The following is a 12,819-nucleotide window of genomic DNA, read 5'->3' on the forward strand; positions in this document are numbered from 1 at the left end:
CTTTTACAATTATAAAGTTTGTCGAATAAAAATTTCTCACATAAAATCTAAATTGAATCAACATTTTTAGGTAGCCAATGGTAACGGAAAATTATTATCTAATTATTAGCCTTTTGAAAAATTATTATGGTTTGTATAAAGATTAGCTTCTTAAAGTATGGTATCAAAAAAATGAATAAAAAGCTTGATCAAAATATATAGTATGATTAAATATAGATGTGGTATTATTATAGAATGAATGAATGAATGCACAATGACTCTTTATTGTCCATACACAGTAATAAATTTTGTTACATAGTTAAGATAGCTTATAATAGAACAAAGAGCGGCTTTATCGCTCGTGAGCGATTTCTTCCAAGCAACTCGATGTAGATATAGATATAGATCTATATCTACATCGAGTTGCTTGGAAGAAGACTATTCACTATTGACTAAGAATTAAAGAGTAGAGTAAGACAAAGGAAAAAGGGTTATCTATGTCCGTTTTTTAAGACGGCTGCTACTTCTAGGGCTTATTTTTTGTATGTAAAAATTAAGTTTTTATAGTATGTAATAGATTCTTACCGTGTTGATAACATGCAGTGGTGTCCAGCAGACGAAGAATTCTAGAATGATCACGAACAGCATCCGTATGACCTAGAAATAATGAATTATTTAGAGTCTCTCTACACTATTATTTATTAATATTATTGGAGAAATAAGATTTTGCTTAAAAATGCCTTAAATAAAATAGAGTTTTCAGAAATTATAGAAACTAGTTTTAGTTTAAAAATGATTTGACCGAAAAGAAAAAGAAATAGAAATAGAAATAGAAATAAATAGAAATGATTCGAAAGTTTCGGGTTTTTACACAAAAATAGAAATTTGCTTTGATAACATGTATAACATTTGATACTAGACGTTCATTAAGTGCCTATCAGTTAAATAAATAAATTCTGCATGTAATATAAAGAGAAGGGCTTAAAATAATAAAAATTCAAAACCTTATCATATATCTACGGTCTTTAATAAATAATATGTTTTTACAACGTAGAATGTATGTTAATGTCTCTATCCAACCATTTTATACTTTATAGACATTCAATATTGAATGTGTCCAAACATTTACTTAGGACAAGACTGGCTATGCGCTTCTCAAACAGATAGCATTTTATGTTCCTACGATTAAATCAGTTCATTTACTTTTTATGGACGTAATTAAAACATATAATATAAAATAATCGCTATGTATTGGAAAGTTAAAAAGAGTATTCACGAATATTTCCAATTATACGTTTTACGTACTTATATCAACAAATAAAGCGCATCACACACGAAGATAATGTAAAATATATATTATCTTAGAGCATATTTCCGATTATCGCTCGCCATACAAATCATATGAGCCATAACACACGACGAAGGTAATATATATTTTACCTTCAATATCTTTAAATACCAAGCGATAAGCCATCTATAGGCCGGGAGATACTGACACAAAATTTTGGGTCATTTGTAACAGGATGGCGGTTCTACAGGGGTCTTAGTACGCAATGACAAAAAGAAAAATGATGGTCAGAACGCTGATACCGGATACCTTAAGATACTGTAATATTTTATATTAGAGAATCTTAACATAAAATATTATAGTATCTTCACCGTGTGTGATGCGCTTAAGAGTTCACACTACAATCACAGTCATAGGGAAAAATAAAATGATTTCAGATCAACGTCTTGGTAACCTCCTCATATTATTATTTCATGAAATATGAAACAAATATGTTATTTTTCACAAAACCTATTAAACCTATTAAACCTAAGAATTTAAAAAAAATGTAAGTAACTATCTCCACTTTCTATATCTATGCATGGGCCTATAAATCAAACAGAAAGTTTAGATCACATAATATCATATTTAACGTTAGTATTTAATATTTACATATCAGTCAATATAATAAAAAAGTAAAATGGTTACCTTTCGTTTCGCTTCTATGCTTTTATCGATGTGCGTGGAACGAACCACGTGTCTGAATTCTAAATCCGCATGCATGCAATATGCTTGCTTCTTCTCTGCTTCTAGCCGCTGCTCGTTTTCCTTCAACAAAAATATATAGGTTTTTAATATAGTGAATAATAAAGGACATTCCCAAGGGGCTCATTGAATGGGCCTACGTTTGATGGTCAACATCCGCCAGCCCACACTTGGCCAGCGTCGTGGATTATAGCCTGAACCCTCATAGGAGGCAGTGGGAACGCATACAGGCTGATGATGAGTGGTTGTGACATATTTTTATATCTTAGAAAAAGGGCTACTTAGATGTATTACAAAAAAGACTCGAACATATTTTTAAATCAATACATATTAACATTATACTGTGTATGTTACTCGGCAACTGTTTTCCAATTTATTCTCTCACTTTAAACTTATTTACATGCACGGGCATGAATAAGAAAAAAAAAACCAAATGTTTTACAAAAATTTACTGCACTTGCTCTGTAGGTACTTCATAAAACTTATACTCGCAGATAATCTTATATATATAAAATTCTCGTGTCACAATGTTAGTCTGCATACTCCTCCGAAACGGGTGGACCGATTCTCATGAAATTTTCTGTGCATATCGGGTAAGTCTGAGAATCGGCCAACATCTATTATTCATATGTACCACGGGCGAAGCCGGGGCGGGCCGCTAGTAAGTTTATAAAAGTAAAAATTCAAAGTAAGAAAAATCATAACATGTGAGCAAACTTTACATCGAAGTTCAGAGATAACTCTGACTATGAACTTTATATTAAATTTCATATTTATGCAAATAAATAAGAAGTTTGTTGTTTAATATTTATACATCTTTTAATATTTGCATGATAACAGTAAATATACTATCTGTACCCCATGGTTTCCCTCGCTGACAAAAAGAATAACAAAAACTTTTATCTAATGTCTTCAGGCACAACAGATAGATAGTCAAACTTTTGCATTTATAATATAGGTACTAGTTTTGCACCCGCGGCTTCGTCCGCGTTTTATAGAAAAACCCGCATAGTTCCCGTTCCCGTGGGATTTTCGGGATAAAACCTATCATAAGTGTTAATACAAGTTACCCTCTATACGTGTGCTAAATAATATCATTGTAATCTGTTCCTCACAAACTTTTGCATTTATAATATATACTACTAGTAGGATGCCTAAATACTATTTACTCATCCCATTCTATATTTATTAACAACTTCTGCATGTCTTAAAGCAGTAGATACTATTTCCAGTACGAAAATAACAAACACTTTATAGATCGTCTAGCGCCGTCACTTTCCCACACTGGATATAATACTGCTATAAGACATCATGGTTCCTCAACATTACGTGAAAATAACAAGGAAGTATCACAGATAACTAACTGCCAAGACTGCAAGTTATTTATTCCGCTCAGATCGTATTAATTAGGGAATTCTAACTAGTTCCTGAATATCAAAGTAGTGGTTTACCAAGAATCATTAATATTGTGTAAAATGTGCTCGTGCTTCAACTTTGATCCTGTTATATGAAACAACAAGATTTGTGAGACGTCGTGGCGCATAGTTGTCTTAACTTTTTGTTTATTTCGAGTTACATTTATTTGTTTATTTTTTTATGGATATATCATTCAATTGTTTATTATATCCTCATATTATCTGATATTAAAAAAAAGACGTGTGACACTCGGGGACTGCCGCGGTAAAGCTATTGCAAAGCTATTTCAAGCCACACCTCCGTGTCCGGCGGATTGGGGAGCGTGAGGTTTTTTCGTTACGGAATTTCTGGATTCGGTCCCCGCGCTCAAGGCCCGCGATAGAAGCTATGCAATAGCTTAAAAATATATTGGAAATTCCTATTCCCATTCTTGTTTTAGAGTCTTCTTTCCGTATTTTGTGTGATCAATTATACACTTTTTTATTTTTTTACAATGACGGTTAAATCATAGTTGAATTCCGGCTACAAGGTTCTACCTTTTAAAAATATGTTAATATAATTATGATAATATATGAAACCACTTACTTAACTTAGTTGCATACCTTTTATTAAATAAATACGAAATCAAAGTCAGAACTACTAATATTTATACGTTTACCCTACAGGTAGACTCAAAATTATATATAACCAAATTACTGAAGTTTAAATTGAAAATTATATGAACATTTAATAATTATATTATTGACAGAAAATTAACTTGAAACGACCTTACAAATCAGTATTATGTCAAGTAAAGAACTAAGTTTGGAAACTTAGAGGGTAAGTTAGGTAACCATTTAATGACAACTTGGGGAGAAATAATTATGTAATTATAAAGTTTGTAGTATTCAAACTTGATTTTACTTATACTAATCTTAAAATAGTTTAGTTTGTTTTCATTCCCATAGTTATAGCATACTTACCGAAACGGCTTATCGTAGGAATATTTTATGTATAATATAATTTTTATCCTAATTTAATCAAAACATAATCCACTCTACCTTATAACCTTATAATCCGTTTTTTTTTTCATATACATAGACGCCTAATAATATAATGTATGAATGTAGAAAGACACTACACTCTACGTAAAGTTACAAATACTATAAATAAATATAAGTACCCTAAAACTCCATAAAACCTCTTAGCAATACATTTCCATAAAGCACAGCAAAAAGTTTACGCTGTTCGTATTATTGTACCTGTTCAAAATATTAATTGTATAGAACTCTTACACAAACTCCTTAATTGTTTTCGACGAACACCGTATTAATTAAACTTGATTAATTGTTCAAATTATTTCCTCATTTGAAAATTTAAAACAAAATTATTAATTTTGGAAAGTGCTTGTTGGTGATTATTGTGATAGATAACGTAAATTTTACCTTGAGGGTATTCAATGGAATCTTCAGTAATAATTTATAGAAATATTTATTTTTTTGACCCAAAAATTGCTCTCTATAATATATTGAAATAAAGTTGTAAGAGTATAATAATAGTCTTGATACTATTAATAAGTTTATCTTGACGGTGTGTAGCCAAAACTGATATAGATACTTATGGAATACCCCATATTATCTCCTAAACCAGTGAACTGAAATACCATACCATATACACATTACACAATCAATATATAAATATATGTAATATGTATATAGTTTGACGTTCACTGATTAGACTGAAAGGTATATTATCATTTTGAATGTTTATATTTAAATCACGAAAATACAGTAAAAAGCATTAATAGAAAAAAAACAACAAAGAAACTCGGCAAAATAAAAATCGTTATACATATTACGTTATTTTCATCTCATCAATGATTTAATCAAACGTATATACCAACGGTAAACACACAACAAAAGAATCATTTCAAAATACAAAATTTCAACAACAAATACAATTACACACACCTACACCACCTACAATTACGACTCCATTCTCACTTCCCAAGAAAGGTTACTACGAATAAACAACAATTTCAAATCCAAACAATAGCACAACAACTGGCATAAAATTCCACAAGTTCCTTACGGAACAAAACCGAAGTTTCACTTTAAAATGTCTTGAAAAGTTCAAAGTCTCTGTAATTGAGGGTAGATATAACTTTATTTCCCTGGGGATGTATCCTATCTATTAGTTCGTAATCGGTAAATCTGCACGTGTATTTTTCCCATTACTGGGGCAAACTTCTAAGGATCGACGAATAAAAAGATTTATTGAATAAATTCTCCATCGTTAAGTGCACTGAGTTTTTCAGTTTGAAATGTTTGTGAAAAAGTTATAGGGATATGATTTCAGCATCTTTAGGATTAGCTTTCTGCATATTACGTGTTTTATTTTTATTTGAAAGATATGAGATGTAATTATCTAACAAATAACTTTGTAAAATAAAATCTAAAATGAGTTATACTATTTATTACCTTTTTTTATAACGACTCTTGAACGGTAATGACGCACACATTTTCTTTGGTCCCAGGAAATTGACACATTTGAACGTTTTTTGGTTCACTGAACTGTTTAATTGGGTGATCATGGCTTTAATAGTTTATAGTGACACAAAAAGGTTTAAAGGAACTTGTAAAATGATGTATAGTTATTAAAATAAAATATTACATAGATAAATAAAACAATAACAATAACGTACAATAACAATATTTGAGATATTTTGAAAATAAACAGAAAAATAATTGAGAATGATTTTCCACAATTAAATGTTTTGAAAAGCAACTTTACAAAAATAATTAACAATTTCAAATGAATAGATTAATTATTTAATATTTCAAATGTTAATGAAACTGGTAAATAACTAGTTTCCAATCGTATAGGAGCTACCAACGTTGACAAGTGAGAATTTTAGTATAGTTGGTTTTTTGATATATTGTTCCTCTAGCTATTTCGGTTAGAGTCCGCGCAGTCTGGCTGGCCGGAGTGGTTGCGTTCAGTAGTGCGCATCTTATCTGCACAGGAAATTATCCTTAATTTAAAGTCATTTTTTAACGCGTAATTTTTAAACTTTTGCCTTTAGATAGATCCATCAATCATAATTTTTTTATTGCAAGACGTTTTTTTCGTTGTTAAATAGGTGCCAGACGCAATTTTTAATTTCGTTTTTATAAAAAATTCAAATTATTTTAGAATGTCTGTAAATTTCATATTATGTTCTTCAAACATAATATAATCTAAAATTAATTAGCCAGACGCTAATTCGATTGTTAAGTATTAAATATGTACAAATAAAAACGTAGTGAAAGTAGGTAAGTATAACAATTTGATGATTGTGTATATGGAGAGATAGTTTAAAGTGCAAGACAGATAGAAAGGGTCGGCCGCGAAAATTAAATAACAATAAACAATAACTTTTTTTTTTCGAAAATATAAGATGCATAGAAATTGAATTGTTCCTACTCTAGGATTCCCTGTGTTGTGGGAATAAGTACCTTGCATTGGTACATTTTATTCCTTAGGTTAAAAATAAACTATTAGGGTAGTTACATCAACAATCTTCTATACAAAACAATTTTTTTTATTACTCAACTAGCGACCCGCCCTGGCTTCGCACAGATGCGATGCTGATACTAATATATATATATATATATATATATAAATCTCGTGTCACAATGTTTGTCCTCAATGGACTCCTAAACCATTTAACCGATTATAATAAAATTCGCACACCATGTGCAGTTCGATCCAACTTGAGAGATAGGATAGTTATAGATACTAGCTATATAAATTCATGCTAACTAGGGGAGACCGAGGGGAGTTGAAACAATTTTCACGTTTTGTTTAATATAACTTATACTATTATCAGAAATATTATGGTACTGGTATCAATCGATAGGTTATTCTATACACTTGCGAATGGTTAGCATAAATAAACGGTAAGCGTTGAAAATGGTGGTTAAAAATTGACTTAATCGTAACAAGTCAACTTGTTTCAATTCCCCTCATACCGAGGTAAGATGAAACAGAGGTCGAGGAGAGTTGAAACATAATGATTCTGGGGAGTAATAGGAGCTGCAAAATAAAAATGATGATTGAATTCAAAGGTTTTAATTAAAACTTATAATTTCAAGTAATCAACGACCTTTATAAGTAATATTTTAATAACATATCAGTCAAGAAGGTCTAATACAAATAATAAACACCTAAACTACTAAAAATTAACATGCGTAACATCAATTATAATCAGTCGAATCAACAAAATGTTTTACATTTTTATAAAACTAAATCTTTTACATAAAATAGTTAATAATCTGTCGTTTTTAAAGTATAACAATCAGTACCTACTATAAACTATATAAGGAACAATAATTTAAAAAATGTCAAAGACAAAGTAGACGATTCGGCTTAGACGATAACATAAATAATTCTGACAGTGAGAGGGAAGATGATGATGATGATGATTATGAAGATGGCTTTTTAAATTTAACAATGTAATTGTTTAACCTTCATTGATATAGTTTTTATTCCATTCTTTTTAATGTCATCATCATCATCAGCCCATATACGTTCCCACTGCTGGGACACGGGCCTCCTATGAGGGTACAGGCCATAATCCACCACGCTGGCCAAGTGCGGGTTGGCGGATGACACATGTCGTCGAACTTTTTGATTCTTCGACATGTCGGTTTCCTCACGATGTTTTCCTTCACCGTTCGAGCAGTGGTGTTGTTACAACATGCGCAGATAAATTGAAAAATCTATTTATTTCCTGCGCGCTCGCCTGGTCTCGAACCCCGGACTTATCGATTCGAAGTCCGAGGTCTCACCACTGAGCCACCACTGCTCTTTTTAATGTATGGTAACTTTAATTTATTTTTCACTTTTATGTTTTTTTTTTCATTTTAACTTTTTAATTTATAAGAACAAGTGTAAATAATATTGTATTCTTGCAATTATTTCCTGTCGCATAATTAAAATACACTAGCTGATGAGCTGCATGCTTCATTACTTTTTTTTATTTATACTCATTTTTTAATACTTAACAATCGAATTAGCGTCTGGCTAATTAATTTTAGATTATATTATGTTTGAAGAACATAATATGAAATTTACAGACATTCTAAAATAATTTGAATTTTTTATAAAAACGAAATTAAAAATTGCGTCTGGCACCTATTTAACAACGAAAAAAACGTCTTGCAATAAAAAAATTATGATTGATGGATCTATCTAAAGGCAAAAGTTTAAAAATTACGCGTTAAAAAATGACTTTAAATTAAGGATAATTTCCTGTGTAGATAAGATGCGCACTACTGAACGCAACCACTCCGGCCAGCCAGACTGCGCGGACTCTAACCGAAATAGCTAGAGGAACAATATATCAAAAAACCAGCTATACTAAAATGACTTCTTTTTCAACGTTAATAGCTCCCGTACCACAACAACAGACAGATAAACCGACTCAATGTTGTATTATTTTAAATGACGTCATTGTACATTTAAACTTTTAATTAGAATGAATACGTAATTATTAAACAAATACTAATTATACAATGTAAACTCAATGTGGATTGTATCCAGCATAAACAATTATTGTCACTAGATTTAAATATAATTAGTATGTATGTGATACATGCGCTTTTTTAAAACGAAAGTTAATATTTTTCAAAATATTATGTGATGACACTTTTGAAACAAAATATGATAAGATCAGAACTTTTTAGGAAATTATGTGTTATAATAAATTTGCGCCTTCAATAATCTGTGGTCACTTTTTATGTAATGGCAACATTTTGTTTTGTACCTACTTCCTCTTCTCTGCGGACATTACTCGTGTAACACATATATTTTTCATCGTAATAAAGTTTTTCTTATAAAACGTGCACCTGGGTTTTTATTGACTATACCAACAAGATAACAACATTATGTATTGCTAATACATGGTTATCTATTTTGTAGTTTTAATAGCTATAGAAAATATTATATATCTGAAAAATGATAATGAAGAATGTTACTAGGTATGCCAAATCCCTTGAAATTGTGTCTCAGTAAAGCCTGTATGTATACAAATATACTAGTTTTTGTCGTAGTCAAAAATAGTAATTACTAATTATTATTCGTTTAATAAAATAACAGTCATGCCAAAGTTTCATCTTTATTTAATAGTTTCTCAAAATATTCTATACGATTGCGTTTTTGCACTGCTGATCTCTGAGGTTTATCTTCATTTTCCTGTTGACATTTGAATTTGTGTGGAACTATACCCTGTTTTTGTTTAATTCTTCCCCCGACCAACTTATATTTTAGTATAGTTCTCCATATCATTCTCAACTTAAAACAAGAAAAAATCTTACTAGCCATCTACCTATACTTAGCCCATACGAGCAGAGCAGAAGCACAATCTAGTATAGATTAAAACTTGTATAGAAAACAAAGGATAACGCAAAACAGCTGCAATTTTCTCAAAATATTATAATATGTAGTACTATGTAAGAACACGGAAAATTCTGGTTTTGCACCTCTGACCATTTTTTGTTTACGTCCTTTGCAACTATAAAAAACAACTTATCCGGCGAATTGGTAGTTGTATTTTTACATTTAGGAACAACACATGATTTTCTGGTATTTAGATTGGATATTTTTAAAAGTATTTAATTATAATTTCGACGGCACGGGCGCGCGATCGCTAGCGGACTGAGTGAGCCAGATTGAGCGTGTTGTGGTGTGACGTCACACCATCACCGGGCGTTTACAACTTGTTTTACTTCTAAATCGGAAACTAATTGACGTATCGAAGTAATTTTTTCACTAGTATTATTTATTTTTCACAGAGAATATGGATTGCTAATAATCAAAATTAGTGAACATTCTCCATTATATTATATTAGCCACTAACAAAAACAGGAGAAATAATATTCAAGCAAGCAAGTTGCTATCTACTGATATATAATATTTCTTGTATAAAATGCCATTTTTACTTCATACAATAGCAATATGTATTGTTATTAACTTATAAAAATACGATAAGAATTAAGTGAACATACATGAGAGCCAAATGTAGTAAAATTTATGATCTCGTATCAAAATTTTGGCTTTGTTATCTAGAGCATCGAAATATATTAGGTACAATATCAAGGGTACAATATTATAAGAAGTTTTATCGAACATGCATCTTATATTATATAAATTTAGTTTTTGTTCTCGGAATATTTGGTCTAAAATTTTTAGTTTTGATAAGGATTTTTGTAGAAAATGAAGATTTTTTGTGAGTTTTATGAGTATCAAACTCTCAAGATAGTTATTATTAAATAAAGTTATGAATGGCATTATTTAGTAGAAAAATGAGGTGGTATTTTAAATGTTCACGGGCTCACAATGCTGAACATGACGAGATAGATCTTTACACTGCAAAATGAATCAAAGAACGTAAATTCTAATTTGTATGAGAAACAACTTAAAAGGCCTGCGATTACGACTTAATTATAAAATTGAATGCTTCTTTATTTATCTCAACAGCATCACTTCTTATTATCCGTTTACCCCGTAGTTACCAATTAGTAAAATGTAACACTTTAAACTATTTTAAGATTACAATTAGCCACTTACCTTTAATTTCTTAGCATTACACCCATTCCTACAGCACAATTCGGTTGAATTGCCGTTCAGAATCGGTGTCGTTGGCAGCAGGTGACTGTTCTTGCAAGTACCATCTGTGTGTACTGGAAAAAAAGGAAATAATATTATAATGTATAAATTAAAATTAACAGGTCAAAGTAATTTGAGTAGTTATAGCCAACTAAAGCCATAATAATTTAACTTCGATCGCTTAGCATGAGATACTAAGTAATATAACGAATGATATCATAAGCTATCGATTGAGCCCCAAGGGACATGACCTTGAATGCAAGCAGTGTTTTTCTTTATTGCATTAAATCCGACCGTACTTCAAAGAATTTGCACTAGGCCCAAATCAAGAAAATCCCTTGCGAACTAAATAATCCCCGTCTCGAGTGTTTTTCTTAGAACAAAATATTTCTTTCTTTCGTTAGCTAAAGCCTTTACGTGACTGGTGAAATAAAATATAGGATTATGTGTACATAGTAATGTTCTACAAAATAGGGTTAGGGCCATTTTCATTTCAACTAGACGCTGTTATTTAAGACGATGTCTAAATTACGTTTTGGAAGCTTAGGCGAAAGGATAATTAAAATAAAAGCGGTTTATTGTAAGATGTAATTTCAGCAGACCCTTTAGTGTTTAAAGGGTCAAAAATTTAGCGCTCATCTGTGTTATTAGTTACTCAAGTACTTGCTTTACTGGAGTTAAATGTTTTAAAACATGTATTAAATTTGAATATACGTTATAATATTTACTCGAACTCTACCCGTATACTGCTGAAGCCTGAAGTGGTAAGGCAATGTGCATAATAAACCTTTGTATGAATCCCATTCAATGGAGATGCTTTTGTCATAAGCCAAATAAAATTCTAAATTCCATTGTTAATACGGTTTTCCACATATTATAGCAAAAAACCATATATTGAAATGTATTGTATTGTTATATTATTTCTAATTTAATTTCTAAAAAAACAAAATAAAGAAAATTCCAAAATTAGCATTTTACGCGTACGTAAGTAACGTACTACGTCTTGAAAATAATAAAGAAAAAAAGTCTTTCTTTTCGAAAATTCGACTTAAAATCCAATACACATTTAACGTAGAGACAAATAATACATGAGGCATTCAAATCTCATAAGCTTGCATATCAACGGGCATAATTTAAACAATAAATTAGAAATTTGTAGCTAAAATCTCGTAACGTAGCAGCTATTAACAACCACGGCCACTAATAAAGCCAAACCATAATCTGATTTGAACAAAAAGCCCTCTGTAACTATATTAATTTAAACGCACGTGTATTACTAACTTAATACTACTACTAACTACATATTAAGTAAAAATAGAAAAACAACAAACAAAAAACTGAGAAACAGTCATCACTAACATAAACTCCTTGAGAAATGTTAAAATACTATGTAATGACGATTCGAAAGTGCTACTAAATAGTAGTCTAATTGAATAAATGAATGTTTGAGTTTGAAATGAACAAAGTTTGAATTTCATCTGTCCATTTAAAGTACCTAGATCATAATTGAGTATAAAGTATTCAGTTACTTACTTATACAAACATACAGGAAAAATTCATAAAAACGTGTTAAAACCTGCGCAATTTGGTTTTATTTGCCCAGATATATTACGTGCTTACCGGAATCTTTTCAAATCGCTTCGGGCGCAAAAAAGGAAAATCAATTTGTCACTAAGACTTCCAAAGGTTTTACCAATCTCAATATAAATCTTCTCATTGTGAGTATTATATCTATAAAGATATAATAATTAACTATTATAACT

General features: G+C 30.5%; 1 protein-coding gene across 1 annotated transcript in view; it reads right to left on the bottom strand.

Annotated features, from left to right (window-relative positions):
* LOC149482501 (cholecystokinin receptor-like) overlaps positions 1-12,819 on the bottom strand; it is a 100,550-nt gene that overhangs the window by 47,314 nt on the left and 40,417 nt on the right. Inside the window, exons 5-7 of the mRNA XM_089704363.1 lie at positions 11,018-11,130; positions 1,955-2,074; positions 565-636 (exon numbers count right to left, since the gene is read on the bottom strand). Of these exons, the coding sequence (XP_089560489.1) occupies positions 565-636; positions 1,955-2,074; positions 11,018-11,130 (305 nt within the window). The remainder of the gene's footprint in view (positions 1-564; positions 637-1,954; positions 2,075-11,017; positions 11,131-12,819) is intronic.

The sequence above is a fragment of the Colias philodice genome, chromosome 15 (assembly GCF_061535455.1).
Source record: "Colias philodice isolate Cphi_HAF_F1 chromosome 15, ilColPhil1 Martin Lab GWU primary, whole genome shotgun sequence".
Classification (NCBI taxonomy): Eukaryota; Metazoa; Arthropoda; class Insecta; order Lepidoptera; family Pieridae; genus Colias; species Colias philodice.